General features: G+C 29.0%; 2 protein-coding genes across 3 annotated transcripts in view; one reads left to right on the top strand and one right to left on the bottom strand.

Moving 5' to 3' along the window:
- Positions 1 to 24,023, top strand: part of LOC100169489 (sex-regulated protein janus-A) — a 166,721-nt gene that overhangs the window by 31,945 nt on the left and 110,753 nt on the right. The gene's annotated exons all lie outside the window — the stretch shown is intronic.
- LOC100161284 (arrestin homolog) overlaps positions 1 to 24,023 on the bottom strand; it is a 96,918-nt gene that overhangs the window by 25,931 nt on the left and 46,964 nt on the right. The window contains exon 2 of the mRNA XM_001948559.5: positions 5,097 to 5,191. Within this exon, the coding sequence (XP_001948594.2) occupies positions 5,097 to 5,188 (92 nt within the window). The 5' untranslated portion in view covers positions 5,189 to 5,191. The remainder of the gene's footprint in view (positions 1 to 5,096; positions 5,192 to 24,023) is intronic.

Raw genomic sequence — 24,023 nt, 5'->3', positions numbered from 1 at the left:
ATGTAACGTAAAAACATTGGAGATTATTGGATTTGAACAACACGTATTTTCATTGCAAAGTTGACAGCCGCATTTGATTATGTAGCTTTCGAAGTTATTTGAACCAAAACATAAATACATATATAATTATTATTATGTGATGGTTGATTAGATCTAGAATTTACAGAAAGTGATACAAAATTCGATCAAGAAACTCGTAGGATGAAAACTTTTGGCAAAGGTCGAAAATATACAAATTGTTACCAAATTATAATAAGAGGAACGTTAACAAGAAAGTACGCTTGAAGTGATTTAAGTGAGAACGTGTCTGAGAAGAACTTTAAAAGTGATTTCCAAATATTTATACTATTCATACCTATGATTTTACATCACACCCGTTTTCATCCCAAACGAGGACGACATGCATAAAATATATTCAAATTTAATATGTTTGTATGTCTCAAGCGAATCAGCGTCTGCGTTTAAGAAAAGTATCACGGCGTAGCGGCGAAATATTGTTTTGTGTCAAACAGTCACAAATCAACGGGATCTATGGTTGCATGTGGTATGATTGAGTGATAATATTTGTAAAACGACGATAAAAAATGTAATGTAACATTTTTGACGGAAGCAATAATAACAGCTTTGGTGCTCGGAACGATGGCTCACCAGAATCTGTTATTTTCTAATAATTTTTTCGGTCACGATTATTTTTTAAATCATTTAAGTGATGTTGTTTATGTTATTATGCTGAACAAAAATAAATAAAAGTACCAAGTAAGAATACTTTTTTAACGAATGAAAATAAGTCTATTTTGAGAATACAATTTTACATGGAATTTGTTTTATTATTAATTTTCAATAGTAGGTACATTTATTTTACTCCGTATGAAAATCTATAAATGGTTTACGTATTCGGGACAACAGTAGTCGCTTATTCAATATTAACATAGATAATTATTTACAAATTCGTTCTAAAGAACTTTTAATGTCAAATATCAATTAAATTAATATAAGATTTGTGCATATATGAAAAATGTTTACAATTATTAATTGTTAGGAACATCAAAGTATTTATTTCTCAAAATGTACGTTTGTTGAAGTTCAACCGACTACTTTAAACTTATAAGTTTATCATTATGATGTCTGAGAAATTTAAATAATTTAATAAGAAATTAAATGTTATGTGACTTCAAAATTCGTAGTAATATTTATCCTTACCGTTAAACGTCTACGTTAGAAGTTAAAGCTCAGAAATGAGTATAGTTGATTATAACAGTAGATGCTAAAATTAAATTGTCTCACGGTACGATTGTATAGTTTAACAAAATTATAGAAGGATTATGGAGCTTGAGCACAATCCAACGTAATACCTACGAAAATAAGATAATATGAATTAAGTTATGAAGCTACGAATCGAGTTTTGTTTTGGTTGATCAAATCCCTAAAATATAGAATACTTAATTAAAAACCGCCAATCTCCGAACTAGGAATTTAATCAATTCTAGAAAATCTAAATTAAGGAGGCGAATGATATAATATTATGTGAATATAGGTAAATGTATATAATATATACAATGTGTCCTGCGATGAAGTGACCGGCTGACGTCATGATAGCATACTCGATACTTATGAAAAAAATCCTTTTAAAGGGTAGGTCTAACTATTTATTTTTTTAGTTATCGGCAGTTCAACTTTTTTTTTCAAATACAAACCACAGCAAATATAGCCTGAAGATTTTTGAGCAGTTTGTATTTTTTCATACACAGTTAATAATACATTTTTGCAATTTATTTGTGAACCCTGGACATATTTTTTGATGTCATTGAATGAGGTTGAATGGATTTTCTCATGAATGTACATTTACAAATTATATTATGCAAGGCTCGTTAAAATAGTTGTGTATAGAAAAAAAAATAATAAAACAGAAGAATGAAATATGGGAAAATCCGCTTTGCTCAGTTTTACACTTATTGTTTCAATCCGACCTTACAATTCTGATCTTACTGTTGTCTACCAAGTGTCTGAAAATGTGAAATATCGAAATACTATTAAAATGTAATATAATATAACGTAGGCTTCCATCACAAATGAAACAGAAGAATGCTCGGTAATACAACCTAACATCGTGCCTTTCCGTTCGTTTGGGAACAATTTAGTCTAACTCCCAAATATTACGCCTTTACAAACGTAAAATATCGATTTACTGGATCAAGGGTTAAACCATCTTCCACCACAGCTACCACCAACACTAGTGCTACAACAACAATACTAATAATGTAAAAAACAACAAGTAAAACTAATATATATATTAGCATGGTATTACCATGGTGCACCATACAGACTTTTTTTTTAAATTTATGCTATGGCTAAATGTAGTCGCCACTGAGACTGACATTTAGCCATTTCTAGTTTTATACACAGTTCTTCTCCCTCTTATCTGCCATCATATTTACTATTAGTATTGAACCGACATAGTCGTTCGTCACCTCATTTAAACGAATGGGTTATGTAACCCACTTCTGTTAATAATTAATTTTCGTTTGAACCCTTTCATGGTGACACGTGGTCGGAAAATCATGTAAAGTTATTAAATAAGCGCCAGGTCAATCACGGTCAAAAAGTCCGATTATATATATAATGAGTAATGACATAATTTCATATGTCAAGACTGACAGTTGTCAAAATCAAAATTGGTGTGGTTGGTATACCAACCAAAGCCAAAATACTGAATTTTCAGATATTATGTTATGGTTATATTATAGTAGGTCATAAATCATAATAATATGGTGTTTTAGAATCGTCAACAATACCAATAATATACTTACATATCCGATGATGTTGAGCGCGCGTTATTTTGTAGCACCTTAGGTTGCTTTGTATGTGCTTCGCGACCTACATATTATATTGAATATGTATATTGTTTGGCAATTAAACATGGATATAAATATTTCAGAAGCATTTGAGCATGCAATTTACCCAGCAATAATTAGAAAAATTCGAAAAAAAAGTAAATACGTAGAATAAGGAATACTTATTAAGTATTCTACAATAATTTATACCTTTTTAGAAAAGGGGAAATATTTAAAAATGTGTAGTATAATAACGAATTTTATGTACATTGTATGTGTATTATACATAAACTTTATACATGAATATACAGACAACAGTTGTATAATATGTACGATAAAAATATATTTCAAATGGATTATCATTTCTGGAGATGCACATACAATATAATATTGTGTTTAATATCATGTACGATTCGGATATTTCGAATTCACGTTTTATTCATAGTTATTTTAAAATTCTTCAGTGTGGACTTCAGTGGCTTGGGTTTACGTCTAAATCATGCGCGTTTTATATAAATATTATACTTTTAGCGGTATTTTTTGTGTCGAAAAACTCTTTATGTAGGATAGGAAGTATGTTCGAGTATATAAATATGTATATTGTAAAATATATATATTTATATTTTGTAGGTTGCGTAAGCAATCTATTAGAAATAATGTCAAGCGTAGATTGTACTTTCGACATCCGGTCTTAATTTTCCACAAGATAACCCACATTTTACCTATATTCTATAAATTGTTTTTATATATCAACCTATTGGCAGCACGTCATAATATTATGCTATATATCGCCTGAATGTAAAACGCGTACGGTACCGAATCTCGATATGACATTAAGATTTATTATCGTTTCACCGCTGTTACATAATTCAGAATTATATTTATTATAATAACTCATTAACAGATCGTGTTGACCATATGGTACACTCATAAACATACTTTACCTACAATTTACGTCATAAGGAATCATTATATATGCGTTAAATTTGTGTGCATAATATATTCTATATTTGTTGTCTGTTGGCAGGCGCGTTGGATAGGGTATAGGCCATTTTGAAATATTACAGATGTCAATATCCAGGATGGTAACTTGCTAATTTAAAATTGTGTTACAGGGGCAAACGGCCTTTTTGTTTGTACCACAATATTAATGTAGTATTATGTACCTATGAATACATTATTCAGTTATAGATTATCGGTAATAGAAAAAATGAGTCTATATTGGCTATCAAATTTCTATTTTGTTGGTCTTAACTGCAGGTGAAAAAAACATTAAGGAAAGTATTTTATTCGATATGAATATGATGAGTTATTTTTTGATGTGTGTTTAACGGGAGGGAAGGAGGGAGGGAGGATAAATGTGTCGCATTACAAAAAAAAATACTTCCCGTAAAACCACAACTTTTTTTTAATAACTATGTGTCTATGTCAACGTGGCTTGAAGTCGGGACCTGGCTCGTATATTTACGTTTATATACATTATGATATTATATTAGTTTGTCTATAAGGTGCAGTTTGACGCTCTGTCTTATTTTATTTACCTTACTCACATTTAACACGATTATACACGATCAGAAATGGCGCTGTGGGGACCTACAAAAATGTAAGAAAAACAAATTGAACTTGATGTCTTATCGTTTTTTTAGCCCATTTTCAATTGTGTACAAAGCTCATGCAGTGTATAATTACTTAATATATAGTTATTATGTTAATGTGTGTGTGTGAGAGTTAAACAATGGGGCATATTTTTATCGACTGTCGAAAACATATCATAATATATTGAATTCGATTTGTGAAGTTTACATGTGTGAGACTCGAGCACGTACACGCTCTCACTTGAATCGTGTGGCCCTCTCCTCAAACTTACGCCAACACCCCCCCCCCCCCACCGACAACGTGTCTTTTAACCCGCACGTCCATGCGTTGGGTTTTTCGTTCTTTATACAAGCAAACACGCTAACAAGTTAACGGAATATGTCAGGTCAGGCTATTTAATTGTGCTTTGTCTGCAGAGGGTGCTTTGGTGTAATGTGTGTATGCGGGGGAAGAGATGACCTTTTCAAACTCTACACGACGTCAGCGACGCATGTATATTTATTGCTTTTATTATTATTGTTGTTGTTGTTTTTACGATACTATAAGGCGGCTTCTCGTAAATCGTATTCTAGTAATTACCGTATATGAACTTAAACATATATTATAATATGATACGACAGTGAGACTCGTCGCTGGTTTAATTTTGTATTCGACATGAGGCTAACTTACAAATCTCTCGAACTAGACGGTTCGTGGTCTTCGTGTTCTTCTGATGACATGGCGATCGTCGTGTCCAGGCCTTGTTGTTGGGCAGCTGTCATCACCTGGAATCACGTACCACGAAATATTTTAATGCTGTGCAGACACACATATTGTAGTTATAATTTCGAAACACATTGTTGTTACGTATATTTAAAGTATTATGAGTTAATAATTCGTATCGCATTGTTGGAAGTTTACTTACAGTGCTCATTCGTATACTACAACAGTTCTATTATTATATTACGTCTCGGTAAATTTCATTCATATATTAAAATGTGGTAGTTTGTAACTACTTCACACGCTTTCGTTTCCACTACCTTATACGAGTATAATAAATAATACATAATAATATACTTATCGATTTTTTGTTCGCTGCAACATTTTTAAGGAGTTGAGTTTTTTTTTTTTTTGGTTTCATCATTCAATTTTTGTTTAGTACTTTTGCGCGTATATAATAATTTAACAATAATTTATTTTTATTTAATTATTAAGGTATATGACCCATGAATTATCAATTCGATTGCTCGTATCCTAGTGGTTGATTTTTCATCCTCTTAGGATGAAAAAATATATATTGTAGAATGAATAACCCTCGATGATAAATCACTTCTCAATGTCGGTTAACAACCTCTCTTCTACATTACGTCAACAAATCGTTGTATCGGACAAAACATGGTTTATATGATAGCATGAGGGTTATGGCAATAAAGCCGGAAATATCACAAATTATATTTCTCCGAAATCAATAAAAAAGTCTCCGGTAGAAATATTTTTGACATCGTAAGAAATTAAAAAAATATCATTTATCAAATTTACCACAAATTATGAGTGACATTGAACAAGGAATATCATTAAGAAAATTACTGCATTATATATTAAATTTACAATAATTATTATTATTGAATTATAAATTATTAAGATCCATATGAATGGCTCGGGTAACGTAATTTATTGTTTTAGAAATTTTTTGTCTAAAATCTCAAGAAATATATTTTTATATCATTCTTACATATGTATTTATATTGACAATTTCTTTTAAGCCAGGCATACACTGACAACCGTGATTGTCAATCCTTCTATAAAATTAAACCATCATGTTTTATATTCATCAATCGTATTGGCAATATTAATAGGGTCATATTACATTGCTGATTGTCATTCTTTAAATGATAATATACTCTATTTCTTTTGATGAATACATTATTTTTCAATGATTGAAATATGTTTTGTTGATATTTAATGATAGGTTAACTCTTGACCCTGATCAGATCAAAGTTATAAATTATAACTAATAGTAGTTAACAATATGTTTAACATCATAATTAATAATTTACGGTATGTAGCTTAAAAGTGATATTACAATATAAGTTCATAAAGATAAGTAAATATTAAACATTGTAAAAGACGGCGTTCTGTGTATGCAATATTACTACATCAGTGTGTAGAAGACGAAAATCAAACGTAAATAAATAAATAATACATAGCTTAACTTGGTTTTCCCATCAACTATTAATACTGTCCATCTACTGTCTTATCATTATTGTAGATTTGTTTTTAACATAAATATGTATTTGGGCTGGATCCAAGATTTTTTTGTTGAAAAAGAGTTTTTGTAGAGAAGGATGTATAATCTAAATTAATCTAAAAATACATAGACACGATTTTTTTTATAAGCATTTAATGTTCGAATTTCGACACAATTTAAAAACTATTCGGTATAGTTAAAAATGTATAAAATGTTCAACTTTTTTAAATTAAGAATTGAACATTTAAAACAAGGTTCCACGTAAACAAGTAAATAAATTACTTTATTTACAATAATATCATCAAATATAGGTACTTAGTAATATAATATACTGACTGACCGTCTTCGCTCAGAATCGTTTTTCATGTACAATGATATTCTGTCATTGAATTCAAATTTAACACCATCCATTACAGTGACCCACTTGCCAACCGTTTTATAATTTAAACATACCTAATTAAAAAAAAAAAATAAAAAAAAATCCTGTGCAATAAATTTACGCGATAGTTTATTATTTTATTTTCAATGATATTATTATCACGAGTTTGGTTTATTCTGTTATAAATTATAACGTTTCTGATGTTGTATTAAGTTTTAGGGGGCTTTATTCATGATTTTGCCTTACGTATATTACACACAAAATGAGACATAAAAGTTTTTGACTATAAGATTTACGAAAAGGCCATTATACTTTAAAAGGTACTGAGAAAGTATGTCTGTTTTATTATTTCTGCACGTCGACCTAACTACCGATGAAAAGGGTGACACTATGAATGAAAAGTTCAACGATAAAAAATGTAATATACTTCCCTCTGGTATTGAGGGGTGGTTTCTCTATTCACTCTTGTTGTACAGTAAAGTGTTTTTCTTAAGTTTTTAGGTTAAATATGTTGCCGTTGTGTTAATGAATTATTTGATATAATGTTTATGTATATGTTTATGTGTACAATATACTTATGTATAATTATTGTGTATACAAACCCCGGGCGTGAATCATAATATTGTAATTATTATTAAACATGCGCAATTATTGCGTATACAAATATTTCCATGCAAAATTATAGTTAAGTGTCAGTTTACTTATATATAAAAAAAAAAAATTATAAATTTAATATTTGCAATGCATATAATTTCATTATATTTAATATAATGATCAGTTTAAAAATATGTGTAAGGATTTTATTTTTACGTTTAATTTGATAATTAAAATTGCACATTTTGTGTAATTTATATTAAATTGTATTTTTGAAAATTATTTGTATATATATTTATTACTATATATATTTAGTGTATTAAGTCAAAACAAAACAAGCCCTATGAAAACCACAAGTATGAATTTATTATGAGTTATAATACGTTTCAGATATTATTCTATGCAGTTTTTAATTTGTATGCAAGGTTCAATAATAATTCTTCATTTAAAATATATATTGCTTATAAACCTACCTTTTTTGAAACGATTAATTAAACAGGGAGCGTTATTAACAATTAGTATATTATATTACGTAGAACGCAGAGGTTAGAATAGCTTTAGTTGTCTTCATTTATGTTATTGTGGTACACTTGTACAGACTCGTAGGACTACTGTCTTTGTTGGTTTTAGTAATTTATTATGTTGTTGTATTCATATTTGGCGACGTTAATTTATTCATAAAACCGTTTCAGAAGTTTTGTATTTTTTTAACATTGCTCAGTAAATAATTGTTACATTTAAGTATAGATATCAAGATATCTATTTTCCATCAAAATTAGATTTTTTAAGAGTTCAACATTTTGAATAAGATTTTACAGACGTTTTGCACATATATTTCGTATAATTCTGTTCATGGTCGTGTTTATAAATGTATATATATTATACTCTACAATATTATATTGTCATTTAAATTGTTGAAATCTCAAAATATTAATATATTTTCACAAAGGCTGAATAAATCGACTTAATGTACAAAATGTTCTGTATCAAACTGTTCGTGTTATTTATAATTTTGTTCGTTGATCGTCAAACTTATGTAGCAATTATAATATTTTTTTAAAATTTATCTTCTGTTTATGTAATCTCTTTAAACTAATATAAATTAAACTTATGTAATTAACCCTTTTTATAAATGTATATAATTATAAGCATTAGTAAGTCTTTAGTATTTTGGATATACATTTCTTAAATTATCTATTTATTATTTTTTTCGAGAAATAGTTTTTATGACATACATTTTATTATAATTTGAATGTTTCACGAGGTCATCAACTATAAAATATTCAACGTTTAAGTATAATTTGTTCCTTCTAACTTTGAAATTTAATATTGATAACTACTATCGAGAAATGAATTACTTTTTATACATTATTAGTTGTCTTCCCTTTTAAAACTTTTTTTTTTTTATTGATTGTTATAGTTTCGGTTATAGTAATAGTAACATGGGTTTTGATATAGTAACATGGGACATTAGCTTTATACATTCATACAGAGGTATTCGAACATTTTCATCCAGCGGCTCCTTTGTGTGTTCAAAATATTTTTACGGCTCCCAAATTATTATGAAAACATTGAAAACAATACGGATACAATATTGCCAATATGAGTGATAATAACAGTAATTTTAGTTCTAGAAGTAAAACCTCAAATAGTCTGGAAATGTATTTCATTATCGTTTCCATAATCGATTTAATTATAATAAATAATATTTATATTAATTATACTTGACCTACATTAATTTTGGTTACATGTGCTTTGACGCTGCTCCCTTCGACAACTTTCGCGACGCCCCAGGGAGCCGTGACGCATAGTTTAAATACATCTGCATTAATACATTATATATACATATTGGGTAACAATTTGGTTACAATAATATACTTTTAAAACTGTTACTGTTATTAACTAATTATCTTAGTTGTTGATGCTGTATTAAGAATAATAATAATAAAAAAAGGTTAGGTATGGAGAAAAATAATAAATACCTATTTTTGTTTAGGTTATTATATGGAATGGTTCAAGCAAAATTAATTTGAATACGATTTTGTCTTGTATATTTGAATATTATTTTCCATTTAAGAGTTTAGAATGATTTGTTGGTAATTTTAAACTTATTTCATTAGAAAATATTGATTCTTTTATTGATATTATTCATTAGTATATCGCTTATTCACATTATATGTGTGTCAAGTACGTATAGGAAGAGTATAATTAGTTAAATTTGGTTAAATCTTAGAACGTAAAAAATATATACGTGTTTTTCTTTGCTTACATTACTCTATGGAATTGCTATACGATGACATTGTAATCTTTGATGCAAATTACTTTGTTTTGCATCGAACAGAAATAATCGCCCATGGTAACTATTATCTTTACCAACTTGTACCAAACGGTTTGCCGTATGTTAGAGAATAATACACCGGCTATTGTTACACTGCTATAATCCATATAGTGTATACCAGCGTTTGTTGACTTAAACGGAATGCAGACGTCCGGTGAATGTTGACATTTCAATTTGCACGTTTTTCTATTTATTTAGACACATTCGGTTGGCTATTTGAACTGCAAGCGTGTGTTATAGAACGTTAGTTATATTTATTTAGGTATATATATGTGATTATTATCACATCAACAGTAAGCCGTGGCTATAGATTTTGACATATTGAATTTCGATTAAATTGTTTTCACTCTTATGACTGCTGCTGCAGCATTTGTTATGCATTATTGTTGTTTCTACGGGTTGAATCATAAGAACTTTATAGCTACCCTCGAAATGGGTAATTTACATTAATCTCAACGAAAATTCACCTTTATCCGCAACAAATACATTTTAAGTATTAAAAAATATTAAATTATATATTTAATGCTAAAAATTAGCATATTATATTAAATCAATCAAAAATAAACTTTACAAACACCGGAGATCTCTTCCGAGGTTGGGTTAAATTCTAAAAATATTTCCATTTTATTTCAATTTTTACCAAGTACACGGTAAATATTAATATTATATTGATATCGCCAGTCAACGGTGCTTTTCAACTGTGTCGATAGTCAAAATTAACTAAAGACACTCATGCGTTAATCTTTACATGTAGGTACACACATATACTTCACGTGTGAACTAAGTTTCTTAGTAGTTTGACTAATCGTTTTCTGTTCGTTGCTAATTACCCATATATACGACAATTCCCTTTCAATAATGTCTACTGTACTTAAGTTAAAAATATCCTGAAAAATTTGTTTAGCAGATGTTTTCTATTTTTTTTCTTTATTATTGATGATCGCCACTCTTTATAATTTATGGCTAACAAGAGTGACTATCTTAATGATATTTACTATATATTATGTCCTTATTTATGTAATTTATTCTCTAGGCTCGGACGACACCTGTCCGATCTCAACACCAGCAGACTCTTGCGTCTATCTGCGACTGTTAGTGATTCGTAGCAGACCACCTATGGACGTATTGTAATGTGTCATATTAATATTTGTGTTATATAAGTTGTGGCTATCATTACATTCATAGTAACCAAGTCACCAAATTGAAATTATTACTTTATCAATTACCCGTTTGGAAACAATGCGTGACCTATAGGCTATAACTAATAAATAATATATTTTATTTTATTGTACAATTTCACATATAAGAACTTTATAACTTGTCATTTTTAATTGATAAGCTTATTTTCGTAGAAAAGAAAATTTGTAAAGTACTTTTATATCTTTATAAGTTAACTGCATTTATTATTACTTTTATTTTGTCAATTAGTTTTAACGATTTAAAGTTTTTGTTGAGATCATTAGCTGTGTTTAATATTTAAACTGAATGTCTCAATGCTCGTATTAAATTGGTAGCATTCAAAAACGATTATTTAAATTTGTAGGTTAAGTTACAAAATTATATTGAATTTAGTTTTTTACACTTATCATAACAAAGTGGTCAGATTACCGTTATTTTTTTGTTAATTTTACTCTTTTATTTCAAAAATAAAAATATATTTATATATGTATACATGAGCTTAGTGATATTTGTTTTGTTTTGGATTTTGCGAATTACTTTCTATAGAATATATTATGTGTGTAGGCTTTTAAAAAAGCGATTGAACATTTTTAATTGTTTCCACCACTAGTAGCGGTAACCTATGTGTGAATGAGCTTTTGGGAATAGAATCGATAATAATAATGTTTGTTGACTCTTGTGATAGAATATATAATGTGTTTATTTGTAGGTGCGTGTGCGTGTGTTTGTTTGTTGTGAATGAATGCGTATGTATGTATGTATGTTTGTTTGTATGCGAGCGTGTGTAATGTGTATATATGTGTTAAAACAAAAGTGAATCGAGTAGTGGGCGTGGTACGCGCGAGTCGTGAAGAGAGTTGAAGGCTAGTTTTTCTCGGAAAATTGGAGTGGAAGGCAATTTCCTTGAGAGCCGCACCCTCAAGGGCACGCCTAAACCCTAGGAAAAATGCAAAACGTGACGGATTGTCACAGGCTGAACGGGTTACTTAATAATTTCGCGTGCTATGTGTTGTTGTGGATTCTTTTTTCCTTTATGTTGTACATCAACTAATACTTCCTAGGTATTGTATGTTCGTGTAATATTATGTCTATTTTTCCGAGGAAAACTCCTCTGTCGGATTGCGCACAACGTGGAAAAATAAATTGTACTAACGCTGTCACACTAGATAAGGAGCAGGTACAGCGTTATTATAGTTGCACGTTTGGGTTGTGTCATATTATATTTAAACGTGAACATGCGCGTTTTGACTGGCACGCGTGAGCTATATATTATTGTTAATATTTAGTTATACTAACTCGTAACGCACACACGCTATTAGTTCCGGTTTGCGCAGGGATGAGTATATGTATTAAGACGAGAAATATGTTGCTGGCACATGTCACTGGGATGGTTTTTGGTCGGGATAAGTATATTATGTGTTCGCGTTGGACTGGACAGACATATGGTGTGTGTAACGACTATAACGGATGCTGTTTTTATAACCGCCGACTTAAGGTTATTAAGTTGAATAAATAAACGATATACTTTTGATTCGTCTATATAACGGGACGTCACAGCATTCAATCTTCTACCGATGGTTAAAATCTTTATTATCTGCAGTTAAATAAACAAAATATATAATAAACGTTTAAAGCAGTATTTTAAAGTGCCATGAACAATATTTAACCTTGTTTTTAACAATTTTAACAATTTATATTATTTCGTTTTTTAATAATAAACATTTTTTTTTGCATTTATTTAATTTAATTGTAACGAGTTATGGAACCATGTAATGTATTTATGTGTCTCACTCGATTTAATTGTTATTATTTATTTTATTACAGACTTACTGCAGTGTTTCACGATTCATAATATTGTTTTATTCATGGCAGTTTTGCTCGTAGACTATCAAAACCGATTCATTTTTGCTATATTATTAATTCATTAATAAACCATTCTAGGTGTAATAGACGCAATGAATATTGTTAGATCTTAAATACTTATTAACAGACAATCAATTACAACTATTTACATTCAATTAAAATTATACATTTCTAATTTAGGTATTGGATGATAATTAAAATCAAAATGTTTTATATCGTTACATGACTTTGGCTAAAGGGATATTGGCCTATAATTAAAATAATTCATTTAAGTAGAGCCGTACAAGGAATGTGATGAAAACATGATTAATTTGCCTTGAGTTGAGTACAGAAACACGAGATTCCAATTAGAGATAAAATCTCTATACAATTTGTCGCACTATTTAATTACAAAGTAAACTATTTTTACGAAGTCTGGCCAAAAATGAAACAGTGTCAGAGTTATTTAATTAAATGTTATATATAACTCGTAACAAAAAAATCAAATTGGCGATTTTGATGAAGAATTTCAAATGAAACTGCGAATATACCTCTTATATCTAAATGTATTATCTGAGTATATGATCATTATGATCAACTGCAATGTTTTCAATTCCGTCTGATATTTGGGAATTTGAGTGAACGTCGAAACCAAGGTATAATTTAAAACCAAGTGTACACAGATTTCGTGTATATTTTAAAAACTGCTAACGGAGCAGAAATTTTTCATCAGTCAATAGCAAACAACCAATTCTATAGATGCAATACAATCACCCCACTCCGAATAATTCGGTAATATCGATCCCAAACTAACACGGAAACAATGTATTTCGGTTGATTATTACAAAGGTCAAGAAAAATCAATTACAAAAAATATGTTGATAGGATTGCAATATAAACCATTCAAAGTATTAATAATACTATTGTGCAAGTCACAAAAATCGTGCTGCGCTCGTAAAATGTGTTTAATTGGACGCTTACTGGACCGATAAAATGTTTATGGTACAATGCGTTTCTAGAAACGACCGACCAAAGATACTGATATGAGTTTGATATCGGTGCGTTATTAATGTAGGGTAGGTATAATATACCGGACAATATTACGACATTGCATATTTTCGTATAATATTTTATATATTATAATACAATGTATTTTATAATACAATCCCTGTAACCCTATATCATCAGTTTTTTTTTAATTTTGTTTTTGTACAGAGTGTGGGTATTGAATGTTTCGCTACATATGGTTGTCTTTTCGAACACACAGTTACTTTTGCTACGGATTATCTATACATTATTGTCGTGATAATACGCAGTCGTTCCAATAAACGTTGTTGTTAACCGGTGGTGGTTTTAAGTACGGAATCGGCCCGTGGTGGACTGTGGTGGACAGTGGTTAAAATTATTGACGAGCATAATACATAATATTATACGTAGTCGCTACGGATTTCGTAATTTGAAATTATATTAACGTTCGGTAAAGTTGACAAATTTATCCAATAATATTCTGCTGCGAATTGGACAGCTTTCAATCAATGTTTTACCGGGACATCCCGGTTCGTTTTTTTGGAAATATTAAATATTTTGTACGACGCGAACGACCGTGTTTAAATGCGGACAACATTTTTTTAGGTACTTTCATTTAATAATATACGCATTCTATTTAGGTCGATTCTATGTTTCATTTGTAAAATAAGAATATTATATGATTACCGTTCGTTATACCATATATTTATTTATTATTTTTTCTTACTCATTTACGTTACTTACATATGTATAGCCAGTATAGGTGTTTATCCCACGCTGTTTATGGTTCTGTTATTGTAGTTATTTGTTTTCTTTTTAATTGGCTGTTTCATTTTTTTATTGTTATTTTTATAATACGCGTGACTTCTATAATATGTAATCACGCATGCAACTCTTGGGAAAAATGTATACAATATGAACGTAATTATTGTCATCGTATGTATTATGTAAATAATTCATTTTATACAATCGTATATAATATGTGAATCTAAGTACTTGTTAAAAAAGTATAAAGTATTGTAATGTCGACAATGTTGGATGTTAATTGTGTTGAACGTTTATCATTGAAGTACCATAATACGTCTTCTTGAATTACGTACTTCGGTGTAGGTCAAAGGTAATCACAAGTAACTATACATACATTAATACCCAATAAAAATAAACGAATTGTAAGAATGTATACGGTTCTTCATTACTATTTACATGCTTATTCAATTTCAAAGTTATATTATACATAGTTTTTAAAAGGAAAAACACTTCACTACGCAACACGTAACACATACGTTCCGTACACATGAATTACAACAAAAAACGTTAACTAATTACGTTACTCGGGTATTATTCAAATTCAAAAGACGATATAGTAAAAAATAAAAAAAATAATAAAAAATACCGATAGAAGCAATTACCCATAGAAGTAAATTTAGTTTTTACTCATGTATAATACAAATTCGAGTTGCGAAAGTCTATACCATTATATTTAATTATTTAATTACGTTATCGTGGCTCTATATAATTTATTATATCTACGTATGTATAACTCCCTCCCCCGCGTAATTGACTATCCAACTGGTTTCAAAAAATATTGACTTCTTTCAAATTCACCTTTTTCTTAAACTCGCTGACCGTACTAGTGATAGCTGCGGAAAATTGAAATTGGAAACGGAAACGAACTAACGGCGGAAACCCAGTGAGTGCTGTGCATAGTATATACTATATTTTATGTTTTTGTGGTGGTATACGACAGTCATTCAAGTGGCTTGCAAACCGTCGGACGACGCGACGGCCGGGCCACGCGATTGTAGCCGCCAGACGAGTAAATCACATTTTTGTCGTTATCAATATTTTTTGATACGTTTTTGAAACTTTGCAATAAGGTTTTTGCTATAGCTTTTACGCATCTCGTAGCAGAACATTTATAGTATAAAATCACAAAAAATATAATTTGATAGCATCGCAACAAATGGTCTGAGAGTATATAATTTACTACTGAAACATAAAAATTTTTGATTTTTGATTTTATAGCGAGTGGTCGTATATTTTGACTGCCTTATATACAATGCAAACCGATAACTATAATACATATAATATATATCTACCTAGTGCCCTAACTACTAGAATATTATTCTCATTCGTTATCTTTTATAATTTTCCTTCGTTGATTTTAATTTTTTTTTATTAAGGTGCTTGTAAGATTTACGGCGCTCTTATATAAACACAATTATTATGGGGTTGGCATATTCAATGTTTCTATTCAAGAGGCGTTGAAGGAACGCCAAACATAATAAAGTACCTCATAAACTGATGGTTTTACCTTAATCCCTGGCATCACCTCCAAACACATCAACATACAATGTTTAATAATTATTAATTTTATTCACTTCATTTATTATATTCCTCAATACTCAATATTTTCAACCACTGTCTGATGTGTTTTGATAATTTTTTTTTTATTGAAATATCAGTTAACGTTTTTTTATTTATATATCATAACACATTAGTACTGGAAAGCTAAAGAGCTAGAAAGATAAAGCTAATACAGGTTAAGTATTATTAGGATAAGGAATTAAGTAATTAAGTAATTATAGATTTTTTTTATTTGAAGTTTAGTTTTAGTATTATGAGTTTGATTTATGACTCCAGTAATATTTTATTTTAGAAAAATACCATATAAAAACTAAGTAAAATTAAATTAATTATATTTTTACTATTTTTATAGTAAATAGTAATTCTAATATATTAATATCTACAGAAGTAACCAGATACTGTCATACTGAACCCTTCTTCATGGAAAAAATGTATTCATAAATATTAATCTATATTTTAAAATGTATTAAATTAGTAAAAATTTGAAAAATATACTATGATTTTGCATACAATTTTAAACACATTTTATGACCGAGAATTTAAAAAAAAAGGGGGGGATACATAGTAACTAATAAGGGAAGAATTTTTCTGTATAATATATTAAGTTATGTTAAAGGACAATAAATATTTAACCATGGTTGTTATTGTAATGATAAACCCATTGTGACACCGCATATTTAAAATCCCGTAGTCGTGTTAGTTTACATAGATTAACAAAATCCATTTAACTGGAGCACCCAATTTAATATCGTGTTTGTTGATTCACCTTGTGTCAGATGATCAAATTCAAATGTTGGTCAGGCAACTCAATTAGTGTGCATTGGATATATTTATATTTGAAATCAATTTACACATTTAGATATTAAAAAAAAAAAAAAGACTGTGGATAAGTAATTATTATAATTAGGGTATTGAGTTAAGCGCGTGTATTTTAATTATTTTAATTATAATACTCCCAGTTCGTTATAACTTATAACTTATAGGACTTGGTTATTTTATCGTTTACGTTTATTAAAATATTTTATTTTTTTCTATAGGTATAATATAGTATGTTATAACATACTCGTATAAAGGTAAGAAACACGATACGACTATGCGAGTAATGGTTGGGGGTGATGGAAGAAAAAAAGCAATGTAATAAAAAAAAAATGAAAATTTTTATACAAAATACGATTTATTTACGTTGGGTTACCTACGTTATACATTTTTGTCGTATGTGTGTTTTCGTTATAAAGCATAAAACATCATTTCGTTTACTCCGGGTCGTCATTTCGTTTTTTTTTTCGGAGTTGCAAGCATTTATAGTATGCCAATTTTAACATTTTACCAGGCTATACCTGTTCTTTTGTTGTCATTCACTTTTTTATGAGATTTAATGAATTTTCTTGTATTCACCAAAGTATATAGTCGATGCATAGTCATTCATTATGATTTTTTATGGTCATATCCCACTTCATTTTTTTTCTATTCAACTAATGTTATGTTCAATATCAAATTACAAATACCATCACGAACATCATAATTTATAATATATTATTATTATTCATAAGTCATAACATAATCATTTTTTCTTCTATTTGTACTAGGTATATATTATATTCACAAAATTATTTTCTTAATTTATCAATTTTTTCTATTAATTGGATAAAACAAATAAAAATTAATGTAGTGAATATAATATATAAATAAAAATAATCAACTTATTTTCTAAATATCTGTATGATAATACTGAAAATATAGATATATACGCATAAATAGGTGACAGCATAACATTTTTAGACAACCGACACATTATGTGCTTGCTCTTATTATACATATTTAACTAGGTTATAATATGCTTAAAAAAAATTAAAATTAAATTTTGATGTCGCCACACACTTACTATTTTTTGATGAGTTAAGGTAATTTTTTAAGGTAATCATAGTGTCCTTTCAGTCTAAACGCATGTACTACGCACTTATTCTGTAGAAACACCGCACGAACAGCGTTTAATGTGTATATTTGTAAAAATCGCTGATAAATGATGACTATTAGGTACCTAACCTGTATAACAGCTAAACGCAGAGAGTTGTAATTAAAATTGTCAAAAATGTCCGTCCTTTTGACGATGTCGGTCGTACGGGCGGGACCCGTTTCGCCCAAAAATGACCTAACCCGTCTCGCCCAAATTTTGTTTCTATATGATTTCCGTTTCACCCAGAGTAGTTTAGACCAATTTAAAATTAAGTTGGCAATGATTATAATATTTGAGTATCATTTAGCGTTATCCAGATAAAACCACGAAGAGGCGCTACTCTTTGTTTTCTAAAAAACAAATTTACTCTACTGGATCTGAACTAAATTTACTTCACAATATTTATAAAAATGTATAATAAAAAATCAAATTTACTCCACAATATTTATATAAACGTACCTATTATTAAAAAATCAATTTTACCTCACAATAAAAATCTACACATAATAAAATCGATTTTAATTGTTTCAAATATATTTATTAATACCTACACTTTATTTTTAAAATGATTACACATACTTTTAATGAATTCAAAGTCCATTTTTATTGTGAGGTAAATTTGATTTTTTAATAATACGTATTTATAAATATTGTGGACTAAATTTTAAATTTGTTAAATTTATTTCTTTTGTGGAAAAAATTTTTTTTGTAAAACAAGGAGTATCTCCTCGTGGTGTTTTCTGGATAACACTAAATTATTCTCAAATATTAAAATATTATAATATTATAATCATTGCCAACTTAATTTTAAATTGGTCTCAACTACTATGGGTGAAACGGGGAGAGTTATTTTTTGGCGAAACGGGCTACGTTTCCTCTTCGTCCAAAAATTCTCTTTTCATTACTCTTTCTGCGTTTTTGTTTCCACCATTGATTGTACACGACATAACGGCCGGCACATAAACCTTGTATATATTATTGACCTGTTTGCGTAGTTGGCAATTATTTACGGAGGCGCGTACGTATACATTTTACATTTTTACGGCCATACAAAGATCAAAACCCTTAAATCTAGTAGGTACTATAATATATACTATATCTTGTCATCCATGCATTGATATGATATGTTTTCGTCATCAAACATAATATTATAATAACTCGTGATGGGATTTTAACGCAAACGCAGTTAAATTATTTATTTATTTTTTGGATTATGTGTTTTTGTTGATAATGATTGTTTAAATGTAATTTTAGTTTTTGAATGATCCGGTGTGTTTTATTTATTATTTGTTCATTTATTCAACAATAAAAAAAACAATTCATTAATTTTACATATTTTAATTTAACACTTCATGTAATTTATATAACATAATAATGAAGAAGAACTAACGTGTCATGGAATGCACTCACACAATCACATACTCAAAACATAACCTTAGTTTTGTAAATATAATAATAATAATAATAATAATAATAATAGTGCAGTGTGTACAACATATACAACACCTCCCAACACGGTGAATGTATTGATTTTTTTTATATATTGTAGCAGAAATAAATGGTTCAATCTTCAACATTGATTGTGTTTTTTGGTTGCAAATTGGATATATTTGTTTATACTTTAGAGGATCCAAATAGTAAATAATTTTAGTTAACACTTTTCACAATAACCGAGGAAACTGGAATATTAAGGCACCAACAGTTTCTGATTAAATCGATTTTGGTTTTTTGTAGTTAGGTATTCAAAAAATAATTGTAGAAAATAGATACTTAAATATTCGCTAAATATTTATATAAGTACTTTTTAGATATGATGTTTAGAATCTCTTTAAAGGGTTTGAATTTCAAATGTTGACGAAATTCATCAAAATTATAATTTTTTTTAATGTACATTTGCAAATTATTCTGTTGATATTTGTATTTTACATCAAATAAAAAGAAATCATTGATTACTATATTATATTTAGTCGTATAGTGATAAAACTATATTATGTTCATAACACATAACCTACATCTAAAAATAACCCTCTCGCGCGGAATACGCCCTCGGAACCGTTTATGCTTTGAGTGATTTTTCAAACTCGAACGGTTGCAGGTGGTGTGGTGGTATATAGGTGGTGGTTTGGGGGTAATCTCCACGGCCTCAGCCAACACCAATCCATCACCTGCAGGTACCGACGCCGTTGCCGCCGATTGACCGACGTTGTAATACGCGAGCGACGTCCTAAATTAAAATTTCCGTCGTCGATCGACTCACCCGCACGTAGGAACAAAGCCTGCGCGTCGGTCACGTATAGTCACATGGCTAACATGATTGTGTGTGTATATTTATGCTGTGGGTCAGATATACGTGCACTATGTGTATTTCACTCTCTGCGTGTGTGCTTTTAATTTTATCCGTCGGTATATGGGTGTAGTAGTATACCTACATATAATATGTCTGTGGCGTGGCTAGGATTCCTGAAAGGAGTGGGTGCCAAATTGAATTACATTTGTATTGTTTCCACTTGAAATAACTCGCTTACCCATTTATTATTATTTACCAATTTTTAACAACTTTTTGTTCCTATTACATATTGTGCCCAAGTCTTATTTAAAACTTCCATTCTTCTAGGAGATTTTTTTAATAAAATCTGTCAAAATTACTTTTTCTACATTGTCATAGTCCATTGTGCCTTAACTTCCCTCCCCCCTCCCCCAAATCACTGGCTTTGCCACTGCACTTTTTGTGTGACAGTATATGTGTCTCGTGCGCTATTTTTATTCGGGTTAACTATATGCGATCTACTTGACTTTTTTTATTATGGTATAAGCTTGACGTAATTTACCGTACTGAAGTTTTTAAATAAAATCTTAAATTATGTTTTGGAAAAAAAATTTTCCATTTGGATTTCTTTAACACATTCCAAAAAAAACTATATACGTGTTCAATAATTTTTATTTGTGTTAAATGTATCTTGTTTATATTTCATCAATTCTGAAATCTCTATAATATAATATTAGTAAGTACCTACAATCGATCATTATCCAACGGTTACCACGATGCTATTGGCTCAACATTCATTGATTGCTCTCGATTGCCTTTTCGTAGCTCCACTTTTACCTTACTTATATATATGATTTTAAAAATTGTTCAACTTTAACATAATATCAGTTACGTACAGTTATATTCCATAATGATTGGTACCTACTATAGGTATACCTTACAATTCGTTTATTCTCTGTTAAATATAATTATATTATTGCACTGTCAGTGTAGATGAAAAACAAATTTTTACCACGAAGTATGTAATCGCCGTATCTATTGGCACTTCAACTAAATTTATTATTTAAATAATATTTTGGATCTCTTTTATCGTTTCAAAATTCACTGTATGGTATTGAACTATGGAATTTTCACTATGCGTCTCGCCTTCTTTTTCACAATAGGTGTGTCACAATTTTCAGTTAGGTAATTTGAATTTATGGATTTGGTCAAAATATTTGTTTGTTCAAATATTTGCAAACGTTTATATCGTAAAATGTTATATGTCGATCAAAAAGTTATGTAGTTGTTTGAAGCGTTTTATGATTTACCAATAAGTAAAAGTACAACACACTGTCGAGGGAAATATATCAAAAGCTTTTCCATTACCCGTCTCCGTCCGTTCACATAATATGGATGGTTAGAACGATTTATTCTAGTGGTTGAATATAATAAACAATATGGTTAATGCCAACAATCCATAATAAATATATTATACAAACATTGTTTTACGCTTATACCAATTTTACAGTATAATATTATACTTAATTGTAGAAGGTATTTGTAATAAGTTGGTATTCTACAATTTTCAATTGATAATAACCGGGTAAGAATTATTTAGTGTATTGTATTTAATATTGAAACAATCCCGAGGTTATTGAATAACCAAAATGTATATACAGCGTGCATAAAGTTTTTTTTTATTTTATTTACCTTAATTCCTAATATCGTATACGATCTCTTGGGAAATCCGAAAATGTCGTGATATTCGATGCATGGTAGGTAAATTAGTTATAAATTGACTGGCGTAAATCGAATTCGAGCGCAAAAATAAAAACAAATTAAAAAAAAACTCTATTCCATCTTAATTTAGAATTAATTTTCAAATTCATGTTGCAAGAGGCCGTATAAAACTTTGATCCTTAAAACTTGTATTTCTTAAGAAATAATAAATAAAAATAAAATGGTGGTTTTTTTCGTAATCCTTGTCTTAAATTAAGTTTTGAAGGATGGTTTATAAAATAAACAAATAAGTATATTAGACAGTATTTTGTGTATAGCATAAATATAATATATAAACTGAAAATAAATAAAGTATTTGATTGGATATATATACATATATAAGAAGCCTTCCAGCGTATTTATGCATCATAAATAAGAAGAAGGTAGCTAAAAAGTTATAGATTTTTTTTTGTTACAAAATTGCTTTTTTGCTTACTTCACAGTATATATTATAGTATACTTAATACAACATAATTTTAATGCTGATTATGTACATATTATTATGGGTTACACTTTGTAAGATTGATATACATTTTTAGACTTTTGGTTAGTTACAAATTAACTTTACTTTTAATAATTATAGAAATATTCTTAAATGTTGAACAGATGAAATGTTTAAATTGAATAAATTTTAATGTTAACTCTCACTCAGATAATTTGTTTTTATTTGTTATCTTGTATAAGGATTTATTCTAAGCATACGATTGTTGTGTTTACTATAGTTCACAATTCAGAAGTTTTACTGGATTAATAATAATTGTTAATTTATTTTTTAAAATCATTTTTAAAACAAGTGTATCATCATGTGCATGAATTTCGTTCCATGTAATAAAATTACACCATATATTACGTCATATTTTTCATTTAATTTTCATTCATTACAGAATAGTTTGTTATCATAAATCTTTTATGCTATTTAAATCATAAGAATTCCTTGCTTTAGTTTTCTAAGCTTAACACAAGGGATTTATCTCACTTTCTCGTTCTACATGAGCCAACTACGTACAGCATATCCAACAGGTTTATATTTTTGTTTAAATAATTTAAATTAAAACTCGCTTCGGGTCAACTCATTAACTAAACTCTAGAAAAAAACTTGCTGCAAATAATTTTTAATTTAAAATTTTTTCGTATAAGGATTAGTTGAGGTCTTAACATAATTTATTATAACTAACATTCTAAATCATAAGAAGTTAGTCCGAAAGGATTGATTTACGTATAGTTATTAGACATTTGGACATAACTTTTCTGCAATCAGGGCCTTAAATTAGTTCACAATTTACCTAAACAATAGGTAGGTACATAACTGTTAAAATAATAACCTCGCTACTAATTTTGGAGAATTATATGGTAGTTAGATTTTATCTGTGAATATGAAGTCGTATAAAATAGTACATTTCAAACTATCAACATAAAAAAGGATATATTATGTAATACGTTTTTTGTCACGCCTGCATCGTAATTTTAGTTTTCTATAACGGTTAAGCGTTGGAAAACGACCTTTTTCCGTCCAGCAAGCGATAAAGCGAGGATTCCCAAAAGTGCTAGGAGCGCATATCAAGCGTATCCCCTACAACGTATCCTCTACAACCAGACGCTCAAATCAAATAAATCTTTAATTATCATATTGAAACTGAATGTTTAAATTAGAGTTTAGAACTAA

The sequence above is a fragment of the Acyrthosiphon pisum genome, chromosome A3, assembly GCF_005508785.2.
Source record: "Acyrthosiphon pisum isolate AL4f chromosome A3, pea_aphid_22Mar2018_4r6ur, whole genome shotgun sequence".
Taxonomy (NCBI): Eukaryota; Metazoa; Arthropoda; class Insecta; order Hemiptera; family Aphididae; genus Acyrthosiphon; species Acyrthosiphon pisum.
Note: the sequence above shows the minus strand (reverse complement) of the source record. Positions and strands in the feature narration are given on the sequence as shown.